Source organism: Plutella xylostella, chromosome 3, assembly GCF_932276165.1.
Source record: "Plutella xylostella chromosome 3, ilPluXylo3.1, whole genome shotgun sequence".
Classification (NCBI taxonomy): Eukaryota; Metazoa; Arthropoda; class Insecta; order Lepidoptera; family Plutellidae; genus Plutella; species Plutella xylostella.
The window spans coordinates 4,133,568-4,150,908 of record NC_063983.1 but is presented as its reverse complement, the minus strand read 5'-3'; the positions used below and the strand labels follow the sequence as shown (position 1 = coordinate 4,150,908).

General features: G+C 38.7%; 4 protein-coding genes across 8 annotated transcripts; 1 reads left to right on the top strand and 3 right to left on the bottom strand.

Moving 5' to 3' along the window:
* Nucleotides 1–1,940: 1,940 nt before the first annotated feature.
* Nucleotides 1,941–3,874, bottom strand: LOC105380048 (phosphatidylinositol 4-phosphate 5-kinase 2). 2 transcript variants are annotated; one of them, XM_048624266.1, is made up of 3 exons: nucleotides 3,756–3,874; nucleotides 3,360–3,540; nucleotides 1,941–2,485 (listed from the first exon to the last, which is right to left on the bottom strand). In XM_048624266.1, exons 2-3 carry the CDS (start codon nucleotides 3,529–3,531, stop codon nucleotides 2,046–2,048), a joined length of 612 nt encoding a protein of 203 aa, XP_048480223.1. In that variant the 5' UTR covers nucleotides 3,532–3,540; nucleotides 3,756–3,874; the 3' UTR covers nucleotides 1,941–2,045. The 2 variants fall into 2 exon arrangements, with proteins under 2 accessions (XP_048480223.1, XP_011547837.3); XM_011549535.3 differs by having other exon boundaries at nucleotides 3,742–3,869.
* Nucleotides 3,875–4,092: 218 nt separating this feature from the next.
* On the bottom strand, nucleotides 4,093–12,735 carry LOC105380094 (dihydrolipoyllysine-residue acetyltransferase component of pyruvate dehydrogenase complex, mitochondrial). Of its 4 annotated transcripts, none has more exons than XM_038117016.2 (10): nucleotides 12,494–12,735; nucleotides 11,321–11,499; nucleotides 10,798–10,980; nucleotides 8,865–8,906; nucleotides 8,204–8,380; nucleotides 7,192–7,463; nucleotides 6,768–6,862; nucleotides 5,809–6,008; nucleotides 5,423–5,525; nucleotides 4,093–4,994 (listed from the first exon to the last, which is right to left on the bottom strand). In XM_038117016.2, the coding sequence occupies exons 1-10, from the start codon at nucleotides 12,610–12,612 to the stop codon at nucleotides 4,865–4,867; spliced, it is 1,500 nt and encodes a 499-aa protein (XP_037972944.2). In that variant the 5' UTR covers nucleotides 12,613–12,735; the 3' UTR covers nucleotides 4,093–4,864. The 4 variants fall into 4 exon arrangements, with proteins under 4 accessions (XP_037972944.2, XP_048480214.1, XP_048480198.1 ...); XM_048624257.1 differs by having other exon boundaries at nucleotides 7,192–7,415; XM_048624241.1 differs by having other exon boundaries at nucleotides 8,204–8,350.
* Nucleotides 12,736–13,563: 828 nt separating this feature from the next.
* Nucleotides 13,564–14,410, top strand: LOC105380047 (60S ribosomal protein L37a). Its single transcript, NM_001305531.2, is given in 3 exon segments — nucleotides 13,564–13,577; nucleotides 13,764–13,892; nucleotides 14,240–14,410. Coding segments are annotated over 3 exon segments (273 nt in total). The 5' UTR covers nucleotides 13,564–13,574; the 3' UTR covers nucleotides 14,381–14,410.
* Nucleotides 14,411–15,490: 1,080 nt separating this feature from the next.
* LOC105396402 (solute carrier family 41 member 1) lies at nucleotides 15,491–17,206 on the bottom strand. Its single transcript, XM_011568398.3, has one exon. It carries the CDS (start codon nucleotides 16,914–16,916, stop codon nucleotides 15,597–15,599), a length of 1,320 nt encoding a protein of 439 aa, XP_011566700.3. The 5' UTR covers nucleotides 16,917–17,206; the 3' UTR covers nucleotides 15,491–15,596.
* Nucleotides 17,207–17,341: the final 135 nt, after the last annotated feature.

Here is a 17,341-nt window from a genome sequence, read left to right as displayed (position 1 = left end):
TAATTTATGTTCCTTTAAAACAGCAACAGTCCTAACACCAATACATACCATTGGCGGTAACATCGCCGGTCTAAATATACCCAGTTAGCCTCGTTCCAGGGTGTCCTTCCTGGTGCTAATTACCGCTCGAGACTCATGAGCCCGCGACACGCAGCCGTCGGTGCGCCGGCTGCGTACAGTCAGCAAAAGAAATAAGTATGTCTCCACCCATAATACCATCGCCAAACGCCACGTTAGTGTAAATAAAAATACTCTAGATTGTTCTAAAATTAATAGGCGAAATATAGCGGACTGAAGCGAATATTACTTTATGAATATACCAACTTATTTTCTGTACTTATTGGCATTAGTTAAATACCTATCTATAATAATTTTTTTCGGAATCTTAGAATCGAATTGTTTGTAGTGGTGATCTATACTTAACCATTTTGTGGACTGTACCTACATTGTACACCGGGCTTTACACCTAGCCTAGGACACTGTGGTGTGGATAGCTGCAGCGAGGAAATGAAGCCAAGAGAGGCCCCCCGTAGCATAAGTTTTGGAATTGCCCTACCTAGGACTGAGTATAGTTTTTGCTAACAGTCATTGTTAAAACTAGAAATAAGTAATGCAAATTATAAAAGCCATTAATTTGTAGAACTATGTGTTAGTATTATTTATGTTCTGTAAGTATAATTGTATATACTTTGTATAGGTTCAAATAATTAATATTTATCCACCAAGCCCACGCCCTAACTCTAAACCGAACAACACTAGGCCAAGCCCTCCGCTACATTTCAAAGCCAACACCTAGTTAGTGGAACGTGTAGAGGTCAAGTGTCATTGGTAACTTGTTGCGTGTACGGCGGCGGGGAGTACGCAGACACGGACCATATAAACAGAGACCCCTGGGAGTAGGGACATTCTCAATATGTACCGATTGGCAGAAAATTTAGATAAGTAAGTACCTAATTAGGTATAATACGATTTTCTCTACACTTTTTCGACAAACTTTGTATAAGCATAAACCTCTATAGATATTAAACCTACCTATTATATATTATATTATTAAACCTCTATAGATATTAGATAGAAGCTAAACTTTCAAGTGATGTACCTAATTCAACCCTACGAGTCACTCATTATTTAACTAACAAGCTAGGCAAGCCAAGCTAGGTAAGTAACTACCTAAAACCATCGAGTTAAACGGTTTTCCCAGAGAAATGATAGAGATAGACGATAAAGTAAACACTCACAATTTCGGCCCAAAATTTAGACGGAAACATTTATTTAATAAGAAAATAAAACTGCAAGTTTAGTTCAAGTTACCATAAGTAGGTGCCAGAGCCATACTTAAGAACCTATCCGAAGTGGGTTCACATATTCAAGTGTCGCTGTTCACTGCTCGTAACTGTAACTGTTCTTCACTTAGCAGCTCTACTATTGACTAAACACGGTAAGTATTAAGTAGTAGTAAGTACGGTGGCCTGCGCCTAAAAGTATACAGGCGGAGTTTTTAAAATAGCGATTTCAAGCTCACATGCTGCTCAAGCACATCCACATAAACACCACTGCTACACACATCACACACAACACGTCCCCGGATTTATAACAGATGTAGCTGGTCCCTTCATCATCAGGGATCGCTATTTTAAAAACTCCGCCTGTATACTTTTAGGCGCAGGCCACCGTACCTACCTTACCTACAACATACATACTTTGGTAGGTACTTACAAGTTACAAACCTATCAGTCGAATCTTTCTAATTCATAGTACCTACCTAACATGAATATATACTTATATAAGTTTGGGACCACCCAGATTTTTAACCGACTTCAAAAAAAGGAGGAGGTTCTCAATTCGTCGGGATATTTTTTTTTTTTAATATTTTTTTTATGTATGTTCACCGATAACTCCGCCGTTTATGAACCGATTTTAGTCAATTAAATTAAAATCTAAGCAAAAATTAAATAAAACTTGATTTTCATATGACTTGCACTGGTAACCAAATAATTTAGTAAGTAAGTACATAAATAATACGAAGTTAACTACCTACTATACCATCACTTAACATCTCCATTATCAGATAGCTTAGTTTTATTTGTCGGTGAGTTTTTCTCCCTATTTACAGCGTCACCACCAGCACTTTCATCCACATTCCTCTTCTTGTAAGTTTTTCCGGTCTTCTCCAGTTTCTCATAATAATGATTAGCCGGTTGCAACCAGGCGTAGCCCTGCGATGCGGTACCAAACCACGAGTGGCCGTTGGGGTCTTCAAGAGCTAAATTACCTATTGGGATGTTATCGAAGAAATCAGCTTCTAGGGTTGAACCGTCTGGGTATTGGTAGCGCCCTTTGCCAAAGTATGCCCAATCTTTCATGGCTCCCTGGTACTTGGATCCCTCGATGTAGTCAATGTTCACATCAGTGTTGGTCGCAAGCTTGTCGGAGTCCCAGTTTCCTTTGTAAATATCCCCTTCAGCTGTTGTATAGGCTCCTTCTCCTGTGAAGTTAAGGTTTCGTCTCCAGAAGTTTTCTACTAGAAGCCATCTACAACAAGTTTTGGTAAATGGTGCATGACTAGACAACAAGTTCATATTTACTTCTCTGACTTCTATGGACTAGCTAGACCTACAGACAGGGTCTTCCAAGTAAAAATATTTTTGCAATGACGATATTGTGTTATATTATACCTATAACTAGTACCGATCCCTTGTAAAGATTGCATGGGTGGTGGTTATAATCTTAGAGGTAATAGAGGTATAACTTATACTTAACATACCATAAGAAGTATAGCTGGTAGCTATGTGCGTGCACATCCTAACGTAGGCAGATAGGTAGGTAGGCAGATATTTCAGGTAGAAATCCGTGCACGATACCAATCAGTAGAAGCGGCCGTTTAAAATCAAATGAACAGGCGAGCAAATAGAGCGGAACCTAATATGGGTTTGTTTCAAATGCAACGCGTTCCCGAGTCACGACACACTCGATTAAACTTTCATTTCACAAATACTTGTGAGCACAATGATGCATCCGAAATTACATTCAATTAGGTATGTAGGTCCATATCATAGGTAGGTAGGTTTATAACATAGGTATTCGCCTTACCTAAATAGGTTTGCATTAAAATAATCAAACCGTATAGGTGTAGGTAGTGTTTACAATGCAGCACTACGATGAAGCGAAAACATAATTTTAAGATCTCTTGATTGAGTTGAGTACAGAATGTACCTGCAGGCTACAGGACTTCAGTCAAAATCTCGCTTGCTCGCTAATGGTGTCACCATCATAGAATAAAGCGGACTCGGGTGTATGTGGTCACCATAAAAGCATTTAGGTATATAGGTATACATATATGAACCAGAAGTTACACCAACCATGCATTTTGACCACATGATCCTTCTTCTTAGCTACAAAAGCCCCCTCATACACATCTCCGGTTTCGTGTTCGAAGCGACCCGAGTCATGAACGTCTGCCGACGGCTTCTCTTTGCCAGGCTTCTTTGATTTCTTCGGTTTCTCAGGGGATTTCGTTTTTCTACTGGACATCTGGGATGACTGCAATTTTGTGTGTAGGTATAACACGTGTAGATGAAGAAACAATGTTCAAATGGAGGCCGTTACTTAAGTCGGAATAGGAGGGAGCATTGATAGGCCTAGAAATAGGGCAAGAGTGTGAAGCTATCTACCTTACGAACTAAATTAATTTTATTAAGATAAAATACGAGTACTTATTTAACATATAACATTGCGTGTAACCTTGGACACGTAACTGTATGAGTATGAGTAATTAATTAGATTATCACACGTAATATTTTGTTAGTTATTTTTATTTCTTTGTTGCCCTTTCGTGAGCATAGGCCGAAAATAATTTCGTGAGTGTCACAAATGACACGCCCTTCCCTTATCTGTACTTCCCACGACATTCCACGACATTCACTATCCTCTTTGGTCATGACCTACTTAGTAAATAGCGTCATTAAAGTGAGTTCATTAGGAGTTCATTAATGGTTCAACCTAGAAAACAAATGAAACAGATGCCGATTTGTTTCGACTAATGTAATTATTAGTTGCTTTCAGATTGTTAGTAAAAGTAAGAAAACACTTGTGTGTAATAAATAATTAAAATATATTCATTTCACTGGCGTCCATAAACATTTAACAGCGGCATTCAACATGACTAACTCCGACCACGGAAACGGAAATAAACGAAGTATCGGATCACAAAATGATAGATCTCTAATCCAATTTACATAACTTTAATATTCGTCTACTAAAACTATACAAATATACAAAAAAAAACATGCGTTTTTACAACCAAAAAACGCATACTTTTTAATCTCCGGACATTTGAATCAATTTCAAAATATGCTAGTCTCCTCGGAAGTTTATAATATAACATTTACACTAAATAAATAATGATGTATCAATAATAACAAGCAAATGTCCTTCAATTAACTACGGAAATTAACATTTCGTTTTCATACCCCATGATTGTTACGTTAAATGTACAAAATACAGACAAAGCTCTCACAAGTCACACTGAATACCGCATTCAGTAAATACATATAAATTGCAAATATCACATCTAAAAATTATATTTAAAAAACACTAATTTCCGTTCCATGCTAATGAAGGACACAAGTGTTTTACTCATGATAAATTCTCATAACAATTTGTTAATTGGCCGGCGGCAGTGTACTGTTGAAATGCATTCTAGAAACGAAGACAATATTAAAACGATTCAACATCTCAATAGGCTTACAAAAAAAAAACACTTTCATAAAACGAGACTGAACCGTTCGGAAATCGGTCCTTACAAACATTTGTACGTAAATTAGCCCTCCAGTTATACAAATTGCGATGAGGCGCGAGTCCTTATTCAGAGGATGATGTTGGCGGGGTCCTCTAGGTTGTCTCTGAAGGCCGCCATCCACTGCGCGCCCACGGCGCCGTCGATCACTCGGTGGTCCGCCGATGCCGTGAATGTTATGAACTGCGCTTTTCTGAATCTGGAATTTTAATTCAAGGGTTAAGGCCTCTACACACCAAAGCCGCTGACGCGGCGGCTCAGGCCGCCGGCTCAACCCGCCGGCCTCATTTTGTACAATCATGCCTCATTTTGTACTATGTTAACCCGCCGGCACTAGGCCGCCGGGCTATGCCGCCGGGTCAGCGGCTTTGGTGTGTAGAGGCCCTTAGATGACTCCTACAAGAAAGTTTAGTTAAGTTCTCACACCCCGGGAAATCAGAGACACTTAAAAATTTCTTGTGTACCAATGCAACGGGTCACCAGGACGTCAGACGGTCATTATTGCCTGCAGTTGATGGCAGCCAGGAGCATTATTCATTTACGAGGCTTATTCAGCTAATGTACCTAATTTTGTTGAGAAACTGGAGCTTTGTATCCAGCATCAGATAATTAATTAAATGATCTTACCCGTTAGGTGCACTTTCGTCGGCGATAATTTGCTCCTGCAGACCTCCACAGGCCAGGATCAGCGACTGAGGCGGGTTGATGATGGCATTGAACATCGTGATGCCTGAAACAGTACAAAAATCCATTTAAAATAAATAAATGTGAATCTATAAATATGGCTTGAATGAAACAGAACGCTTTTAGTGAACTTGATTTTAGGATGAGACCGATAGGTGTCGCCACTGATACACTTATCAACGTTTGTACAGTTAAATCGATTACCTTGATGGAGAGACCAATCACAGCCTATCTTTTCGATCCAAAACTACAAATTCGCTTCCTGGCCACAAAACCGGTTCTCACAACTCTCATATCCTACGCAACAAGGTCAGTGACGTCACACTTACCATACATGCCAAGATTCGACACGGTGACCGTGCCCCCCTGGTACTCCTGTGGCTGCAGCTTCCCGTCCTTGGCTCTCTGGGCGAGCTCCTTCACCGTCTTGGAGATGTCGACGACGCCGCGCGAGTCCGCGTTGAACACGATCGGCGTGATGAGCCCGCTAGGGGTCGCCACTGCTACGCTCACGTCCACGTTGGAGAATCTGGGAATTGAGGGTTCGCGTTAGCGTGACCAGATGTCAGCATCAGTGTTAAACTATATGTGGATAATTTTGATTATTTCACCCTTGATCGTTTTGATTATGGTGCAGACCGCAGAATAATAAAGGTCATTCAAAGTTAAAATTCTTAGGTGCAGACTTTTGGTCCTAAATTCTAATCCTGGACAATCAGTTTTGAGAGAAATAAAGATGTATGTAAAAACATAAATAATATGAATTCAAGTATATAAAATTATGGACAGAACTACAACAAATCGTCGTCATCTGGTTAGTAATGGCATTTTATAAAATATCTTACGCATCAGTCAGATCAGGAAGTAATAGACATCAGGCATTGCTGCTGATAATTTTGTCGCATTACGAATAAGATAAATAATACAAAACGCACCATATTACTCAAAGATAAAATCACGTCATAGATAAGCTATTCTCAGTTATCTGTCTGCAAAAGTAATATAAAACCCCGAGAGAAAGAAAGAAAAGGTGACCGAATCGGAATTACAAATCGAAAAACGGACGAAAAATTATTCGAGTTGCCACACAACGCAATACAACATAAAGTCGTGGTTTTCTCAGCGCTCCGAAGCTTAGGTAAAACGAAGTTTACAATCCCAGACACCTCAAAAGAGAAGATTGAAGTCTTCGGAGGAGAAGCGGCAAGGAAGAATAATAAGAATATTTTATGATATACTCCTATCAAGAATAAGGGAAAATAAGAAAAGTATTGTATGAGATACTTACTGCCTAATGTAGGTATCCATCCAGTGAGAGTTGACGGTGGGCACCCGCTTGCACGCTGACGCGATCGCTTTCACTATGAAGTCGTTCACTGACACCTGGAAACATAGAAAAACTATTTAAAATCTAAACTACCTCAGAAGAACAATCCGCCAGCCCTCTAGAGTCTTTAGACATGCCGGTAGTGATGGATTCTGAAAGCCGAGGACATAGTGTTGTGGCGCTCCTTGGACAGCAGAGTTTTACAGCAGTAGACGATTACGATGACGTTGAATAGAATAGTGATAAATTTTTATCCCAGTCATCCTCACACTTGTTTACTTTTAGTCTGCTTAAAATTTCTTTCTATTCGCAAATTATGACATTGAAATAGTGAATTACCTTCTATATCTACGCTACAATGTACTTACAACACAAACCAACATACCTTAACATCGCTCTTGCCCAGCTTCTCATTGACCCTTTTCCTCATAGCCAAGGTCTTCTCAACATTAACCGTAACCGACAGCTGATAGTGAGGAATGGTCTGCTTGGCGGCCGACAGTCGCTTGGCTATGGTCTCCCTCATGCCAGACAGGGGGATGTCGACGAAGGTGGCGCCGGGGGCGGGCGCGGGGGGCGCGGGGGCGGCGGCGGAGGCCGAGGCGGCGCCTGCGAGGTCGCCACTCTTTATTGAACCGTACAGACCGGTGCCCGTGCCTGGGGTGGGGTGAATTGGCTTTTGTTTTACTGCTTATTGGGTACTGATTCTTAATTTGGAAGAAAGCCGTTGTTTGGGTGTTGTCTATGTTGTTATAGATTTTGCGAGTGATTTTAATAAGCTTTGGCATGTTTGTTTATTCAAAATTAATGCTAAAACTATGAAGACAATTCAGTGGTACGAATAAGTTCAGTAATAAATATTCAAGAAAACATTATAATGAAGCAGCAATAAGGGGACTAGCATAGCAATTTAGGTCACGCCATCACCCTGCATTCATGTAATATCATAGTGTAGCCCTTATCAAGTGTTAAATTACTTGAACTATATGTGTAGGTCAGTCTATCATAAAGTTTAATTAATTTGCACATATTTTATCAGGGCATTGACTCAAATCAAAACAAATAATCTTGAAAGTACCTACTTATCATCAGCTTATTATTTTTAGTCTACATTTTCACGCGTGTAGTCGTGAAACTCACGATAAAAGGAGAAGGCTGATAAAAGATGTTTCAGGCGATGACTCATCACGTCATGTCATAGCAATATCATAATTATATCAATTCGGAATCTTTAAAGGATTTGTTATTTAACAAGAATATAACTTATGTTTTGGCTAACTTTGGCTCACTATTTTTATTTCTAATTAATTACTGCACTCATTTAGCAATTATGATAAAAGGAATATTGGCTTTCGAGGCACTTACAAAAAACACATATAGGAAATATTTAAACTCACCACCAAGCCTTAAATTCTTGAGCTCAGCGAGTCTCTTAGCCATGGGGCTCGCCAGCACCCGGCCCCCGGCGGGGGCGGCGGCGGCGGCGGGGGCAGGGGCGCCAGCCGCGGGGCGCGGGGGGGCGGCGGCGGGCGCGGGGGCGGCAGCTGGGGCCGCGGGGGCCGGCGCGGCCGCAGCTGGATGGATGAATAGATTATAAGGTTTGAAGACACTGAGGTTACACACTCGGCAATCATTATTATGAGGAATCTTCCCGAGTGACGTATCAACTGTACGTTATTACACGGCGCAGTCAGAGAATAACGCTGGCTGATCCATTTACCACGGTGACAATAGTGGTGTTTTTCCCCCTCATGCTAAGAAAAAGAAGTTTGTATTACTGTAATGCCGGGTAGTAATTTTAAAAGTATGCTCATTCTCGGACAGAATGACTGTGCGGATGCTACTTGTAGCTGATCAGTGCTCGTAGACAATAAGAGCGAATCAGCAGACTCGGATCAAATATTTGCTGGGACAGAGCATACTCTTAACGTGAAAACTCGGATGAAAATACAATGTAAGATGGGCCCCATGTAATTTATGAAAGTTACGATCTAAATACATATTTAATATAATTATAGGCGAAATAAAGCGAAAAAAATAATAATGAAAGTAATAAACCTGGTGCATCAGCGGGCTTGCTTCGTGGCGGCGGCGGGGCTCCTGTGTTCACATGAAACGTTAGCGGAAACATGCAGAAACAACTACACACCAATTGAAAAACATTTAGCAAAACTGTTGCAGGAAGGAACATTAAGCTTATGTCGGAATTAAATCTATGTGTGTCTCTTTCTATCCACATACTGACAAAGCAAGGCAGCTATACATTTAAGGTTGGCATAAGCTTAAAGTCCCTTTCTGCAATTTCACGGCTCAGAGGCTATTAAAAGGTACCACTAATTTATAGAGAAATCTCTGAATTTATCTTGGCAATAAATAAAATAGTCTCTTATGCGTGGTATATCTGAATGTTAGTGTTGAATATAAAGTTCTCTGTTAATGTATTATAACCCTTTTATGTGTCTTGTGCTTTATTAGATTTTCTATTTGAATGTAGGAAGGGACAATCATTATTTCTAGTTAACCATGGAAAGGTTGGGAGTTGGGAGGCAATCATTTCGGTTACTGCAAATGAGTAAATTCCTAAAGGAATAGCATAGACTCGTTAATTTGAGTCGTTCGTCAAGTCGCGCGCCTTAGACTCGCGCGCCACGCGAGTTGGCATCTTCTGTTTTTTTATATCGTCAACTCGCGTGCCCATGTAAAGTACGGTCAGATGCAAACGAATTGAAACTAAAAAATATAGTTAAATATTGTCTCCCTGGCTGATTAGCATAAGAAGGTACCGACTAGACAGTCGCCATTAAAGTAGATGCTTTGATTTCGGGATAAAGATACAATAAAGCCTATGTTGGAAGTGCGGAATTAGGCAAAAGGGGATGTGACCTATGACGCATGATACTCAAGTTTGCTATCTCTCTCATCCCGTGCGCAAATTTTTCCTGTCATAGCTATGTCCTTCAAGTTTTTGGTGCAAAAACCGGTTTAAAGGGTTAAAACGTCATTGTTTTAGTGACGTCGTTTTAGTGTTACTCCTAATTCGAAGCAGAGATATACAGTGCATTACTTACAGTCTACAGTACAGCGCAAAAATATTAAAATGTGGCAGTTTTTACTGATTTTGATGTATTGTGGGGGTAAGCCTATAATAAATTAATTTTACTATATTACCAAGTCTACTTTGCCGTAATATAAACACAGTGTTACGTTTTCGTTGTGATTCCGTTATATTAAATATCGAATTAGCACTAAAATTTTAAACAAATTTCGTTTATTTCATTGGTCAAAGAGACAGACCTAACTTTAACAATTACTTCCAGGAAGTTCATCGCAAGCAGGTCCATCTAGTAATAAAACTGCACATGAAATCATAACATCCCAGTGAGGAAAGTCGTACTGCTTCGTGCAGGTTATAAATATAACAAAGACCGGACAAATAAAAATGGTTCCTGTGTTTGGAGGTATTCGAAGAGAACAGTTTGCCAAGCGAGATTAATTACTGATTTTATTTTAAAGTAAAGTCCTATAAAATACCCTATACATTTTAAGTAGTTACCTTAAGCATAATAAATTATAACTTTTGTGGCTGACTCTACATATTTTCACAGTCGAGCGAGTTGACGACAAAAAAAGTAGGTAAATACGGGAGGGGCAACTCGCGCGTGGCGCGCGAGTCTAAGGCGCGCGACTTGACGAATGACTCAGTTAATTTCACAAATACCCATGTTTTGAATGTTTTCCCATAAAACTAACAGTTATGTTTAATTCCATGATGAATATTTATAATATGCAATGTATCTTAAACTAGCTGAATGTTATCCTGTATTAGGGTATGATGGGACTGACATGTTTTCTTTAGAAATCAAAGTCCCTAAATAAAAAAAGATTTAAAAAATAATATTGGACTAGCTGTTAGATTTATCTAAAGCTGCTTTACCGCAAAGCGTGCATAACATAGCACACTGACAACCAAAGCTCCACCAGTCTTATTTACCATCATCCTTGAAGTCTTTGAAAGCGGCCACATCAGCCTGGTCCTCCACAATGATGCAGAGCAGCTTGCCGACAGGGACTCCCTTGGTGCCAGCCGGGATGAGGATCTTGGCCAGGTAGCCCTCCTCCGGAGTCTCGAAGCCCATGGTGGCCTTGTCTGTCTCAATCTCGCAGAGCAGATCACCTGTTAATTAATAGTTTGTGTTAAAATAATATACTTTGGACCTTGTTGTTATGTGAGATTTATTAGACATACAGCATGCTTGGTTATTGAAATATTTATGCACATAAATTAGCAAATAAAGCCAACACTTCACTTTGTTTTACAAATTGAATCTTCTTTTTAATAAAAAGGGTAGTCCTAGACAGGGCTATAATTCTTCATCCTTTTTTGACCAAAACTGATTGAGTATACCATTCCATAGATATAAATCAGTTACCAGCACAAGATATCAATACAGTCAACAAAAAAAAACTATCATATCTAACTTTGAGATAACAATAGATTGCGAGAAAGATGTTACCTTCGCTAAGCTTGTCCCCCTCTTTCTTGGCCCAGTTGACGATGGAGCCGCTCTCCATGGTCGGGGAGAGTGCAGGAAGGTTCACTCTCTGATGCGACGGCAGGCTCGAGTAGTGCCGCAGCTGCACACTCCATTCTGGAGCCGCCAGAGATTTCTTACATACTGATGGAGAAAGGATTCTGAAATAAATAATATAAAAAAAATTAAATTACTGTACTCTTAAAAAAATATACATGAATAGTTTTTTGTCATGCTAAAGGTGAATGCTAACTGGAAGAAGACTATATGCATTAAGTTTGCCATGTACAAAATTATTTATATGCAATGAACATCACAAAAATTTAAATATGTGTATGAGGGCCTGACTATTAGATTCTAATAGGAAGAAAATAGTAAGCTTATAAATGGTGATGATTTAAAATAACAAAATATTAAATTAATGGGCAGAAACTTCTTACATTACATTCAAATCAATGTTATAATGTTCAAGACTATTTCCACAAGTAAATGAGGATGGTGTGATAACATTTAGGTTGTGTAAATAACACTGTAATAACACCAATGTCAGTCAATGATAAATTATCAAACTAGATAATCATCTCCCCAATCCGCATGCATAATACTACAGGACCTTTAAATACTATATTTTATGATTATTTTTTAAGTCTTGAGTGTTTTTTTTAACACAGTAAAACATTGACACAAACACTGTACATTGCAGCATAAACTCACAAGCAAAACAAAGTGTGCAAAAGCCTTAATGCAAAAGAGTGGTAATAAACTTAAATGTAAAATTCTAATAGAAAACATGAAAAATGTGTTATGTGTATAATTGTATACTCTTGTATAAGAGAGTATCCCAAGGATACCTTCAAGTAAATTAAGTGCCAGAGAGGTTTTCTTGAGAGGATATTTTCAAGATGAAAACTTTAAATTTACAGTAATTACAGACAACATGTGCTTGTGCCGGCTTTCCGTGTTTTTAGATGTTTCCTTACGGCATGCTAGCAGCAGGCGTTGACATGGCAATGCCATTTTGGTTATGCAATTAACGCCGCTAAGGATTTCATGAAACTACCAAGTAGTACACATGTAATAACTTATGTAGCAAAGGAATAAATTGTTTATACAAATTAACCTGAGGATATACTTGATAGACCACTGTAAACTCACTTGTTCTGGTGTTTATTCCTGCACAACTCGGTGGTCATGCATCTCGTGACATTGGTCCGTAAAACTTTCTTCAAGCCATTGTTTATGACCTGGTTTCGTACAGCGATCGTTCGCAACATTTTTGTTTAATAAATCACTAAAACTAACCCGTCCAGGTGATCGGGACGGAAATATCAGGAATAGCAAAATCGACCTTCTCCAACTTGTAGGTCGTTGAAATTTTCAATGACAGATTTGACGTTTTGAGTTCAAGTTTTGACGTGATAGGTGATAGGGTCCATGAGTACACAGATTAAAATATGTTACACATTATGCTCGGACCACACTAGCGAGACATGCTGTGATGCTGCTTACAAGCTCTTCGTATTTGCATATTTGCCAAACCTGCACAGATGGCAGTTTTGGGAAATACGTTAGTATATTCGCTTAATTTATTGCAGAATAAAGTCAATAGAAATTTTGGGAAATACGTGAAACGTGATACGTGAAAAACGTATCCACTATCCACTGTATGCTGAGTTTTTATCATTTTGCTGTGACATTTTCAAATATAGGATCTAAATCTGTGTTTCTATGTGCAGGAGGTTCAAGTTTAAGGAGCATAAGGATAAAGTATACAGACCCTCTATAAATCAGAAAAATGGATCCTACAACTGTTAACTGTTAACCGATATACCTATACTTAATCGATTGATTATCTTTACATAAATACAAATAAATGTCAAAAAGAGGATATCAATCAGTGTTTTATTTTTAAAGTGTACCTATTCAAGTCTTCAAGTCATGGAAGTAATAATAATAAGTACTTATTACGCTTCAAGTAATAAAAAAGTATTTGCAAAATCGCACTCTTTGTTTTCATGACTTTTTAGATGGACTGTAGAATATTTCTAAAGTGTATATTCATTAATAATCCGATTATCTTGAAAATTGTCGTCAAGAGTGTGGTCTTACCCTGACCACAGAATAAAAAATTGCTAAAAACATACTCTGTGAAAATGACAGAAGATTAGTCGAGTGACTTGTTTTTTTTTCTTTCTCTCCTCTTCTGTCAACTTTTTGTTGAACAGCTTTAGTGAAAATGGTGAGATTTTAATTTAAAAATATCTTCGTAATCCTTACAGATAAAACAAATCAAAGATATTTTCTTGAGGCGGAGTGATATTATTAAATATGTGATATTGTTATTTGAGTTTTTCATAGTGTTGTTCAACTGTGATAGTGAAATAAGTGATTGGTTTTATACATCTATAATGTTGTATGTTTTCAGGCAAAACGCACTAAAAAGGTCGGAATCACCGGCAAATATGGTACCCGTTACGGTGCCTCTTTGCGTAAAATGGTCAAGAAAATGGAAGTGACCCAGCACGCAAAATACACTTGCTCATTTTGCGGAAAGGTTAGTATTGACTTGACTGAACATAACCTAAAACTGTATTATTATTGCCACCATCATAAGGTCCCAGAAATGCCGGTTATTAACTATTAAACAGGACGACCACTCTGTTTACATCTAGTAAACAATGATATAACCTTAAAACAAAAGGCATTTCTTTGGTTAAACCTTAGTTAACATAAAATTTTAACTCTTATGAACCTACCTTAAGTTTATTGTAAGTGCATTGTTTTTATCCTCCATTTAAGATTATTGGATCAAATATTTTAATATCACACACCAAACTATTTACCATTTACTCACGAAACTATTACTTGAACGTTGCTAATTAACATTTTGTTATTTTTCAGGACGCCATGAAGCGCTCCTGTGTTGGCATCTGGGCTTGCAAGCGTTGCAAGAGGACCGTAGCCGGGGGTGCCTGGGTATTCTCCACCACCGCTGCCTCTTCATGCAGATCTGCAGTCAGGAGGTTGCGTGAGGTCAAGTAAATCTGACATTTAGACTAAGGCAATAAAAACTAAACCACCAACTTTTGTGTTTCTGTTCAACATTCAATATTTGGGGCATATTTATTGAATTTTCCTCTAAGATCTAGTGTTTTGACTAATTCAAAATCATTACAATATTTACTAATTTGTACTTATCTTAGTTGTGTTACAATAAATATGTCCCATTACCTTCCTTGAGAGACAATCTGCTGTTTATTCAATTATATGTAAGTAATGTATGTATGCATTCATAGTGTCTTGAGCTATTGGAACACTCAGCTTCCATGGGACTTAGTGCCAATTTCTCCATATTCAGTTATCTAACTGACCAGGGATAGTTAATCAATTATACATCATCTCCATATAAAATTCTTGAAAGGTGTGTCAAAAGTCAACCACTAATACCAACTAAGGAGAAATTGCTAATGCTCTAACCAACTAAGGAGAAATTGGAGGTGTTCAGATAGTTGAGGCCACTTTGGTGCTCATGGCCTCAATTTAGAATGGAGCATAGCAATTTTTCTCTACCAATTGGCTTTGCATTTCATATGCAAGAAAACGAGTACAATTCAATCCCTCCCATAGATTATAGGTATGATCAGTAGTAGGTATTATGTCATAAAGGCAATAAAGTTTGTTACTAAGCTGGGAAGTTTTATCAATGCTTGCTGACCAGAGAAGGGAGTATCAAATTATGCAGATAAAAAGTAAAAACAACTTGTTAACAATAAGTAGTTCTTTGTATTTATTTTACATTAGTGTACATTCTTAGTAGCTAAGTTGTATAAAAATATACATAAGTACTTACTTGATAGAGCTCATAACATGGCATTGTACAATATTATTAGAAGTAGCACCAAAATGGTTGTAAAATTTACATAATCTAGATGTTTTCGTGCCATAAAAATACTGTTGTGATAATAATTTATTTAATAACCTACTTTAACAATTTGTAACAACATATCCAGTCTCACAATCAATACATAAACAACAGTAGGGTGTACAAACAGGTGTACATAATATTAATGTAGATGACATTGGCACTAGTTCAGGGCAATTCAGCATTTTTAAAGGCTGTATTTAATATGTAATATGTTGTATTATTCAGTTCAATGAATGAGTTGCGCTGAAAAGCAGCTGAACCTTGCTAGCTTTGACAAAATTATAATTAGAATTATGATATGTATGAAGTACTGACCAAATAATATAAAATTTATTAGTCACCTAAATCACTGTCCTTGTCTCCAATAGCATACAAAATGTAGAAGGCCAGTCCCAACAAAGCTGTTCCTAGCAAGTCTCCCAATGCAGTGAGGTATGGAATAGCTGAATTATCAGGGTCCATCCCGAGCTTCCACATCCACACCACCATCCAGTGACTGATAGACAGGAGAAGGAAAACTTGCAGCAGAGCAGCCGCCATGTAAATTAAAATAAATATAGGTGTCAAAGATGTGTGGCCAGCTTTCAAATAGCCTATAGTGTAAATGAAAATCAGTTGACCAGGTATAACCATCAGCAACAACATCTTGGTAGTGCCCCCAATGATAGAGCCTTCTTTTTGACCTGTATGAAGGCTAGTGGACAGCCTGGATGCATGGACAGCCACCATGTTTCCACCAATACCATTAATGACTAGCTGAAATACAGCAATGCCTTTGTACTGAGATACTGTGTAGTCTAATATTAGCCCACCGGCACTGCTGATCACCATGGCAGACACAACTGGCACCCACCCCTCATCTAAAGCTTGCCTTGTGAATGTATTCTTCCAAGCTGTGTACCCACAGACAGGCACAAGTACGGCGCCAACTAATATAATTATACTTGGCAATACAATGCTTGTGCCAATTGATCTATACAGTAGAGATGCTATCCAAGACAACAGTGCCAAGGTTGTCAAATCTCCCAGGCTAGCTGCAATAGGTGTAGCTATGTTGTCTGGATTTATATTTAAATTCTTTGATATAACTACCACACCAATCATAATCAATCCCAGTATGAAACTGGCAAATGATGCTGTTAGGACACTAGATGCACACAACAGGAGAGTGTGATGGATGTCAAACTGCCCATCTGGTATCCACCCCATGGCTATGGCTGCCATAGCAGCTAGAAATCCAACTAGAACTGCTTGACATTGTATTAAACACAGATTGCCTATTACTAAAGTACTTAGACTAGTATCAAGGTGGCCTAAGTGCGCGTGAGTAGACAGTCTGGATGCTAAAGTCATTTCTAGATTACCCTTGAGCCCCAATAGGGCTGGGACTAGGATGTACACTTCAGAGACCTGCATGAAGACCTGCCAGTGCTGCACGACGTCCAGCAGCAGGCTGGCGGCCACCATGCCGAAGCCCGCCAGCAGGAATGACGCGAACATCTGGATGCCGGCGACCCACGAGCTCTCCCCCTTCATCTTTATATCCGGCGGCTTCGAGTCCCCGACCAGCCGATACACATCCGAGTGCAAGTCCGTCTCACCGGCACTATCAGTTCTTGGCATTTTCGAGTTATGGCTCTTACTTCTGTTCATATTTTACACTAGAATTAGTAATAAAACCGGATATTAATTAGACTGTACACATAGCAGAAAGTTTACCTAAATGGATCGTAAAACTTCTACATTGTCCACGTATTAATAGGTGATTAGCTTCACTTGTGATAGATAACAAACGTGGTTGCTAACGAAAAGAATCAATTACACTGCGTGTTTCGTGTTGGCGAACATCTAAATAAACAACAGTGATATTTTTTGCCAATAAATCACGAACAAAAACACAAGAAAACCGACAACCGACAACTCGACCACTTTATCTACATCTGTCAACGAAAACGAAAATAAAGGTTGTGTCAAATGTCAAACCTTATGTCAAAAAGACACAGACAACTTTACCATATTCCCAAAATCATCAAAATAATGACAGCGGCACCACTTCGTTCTACACTTATTTTCCTTCT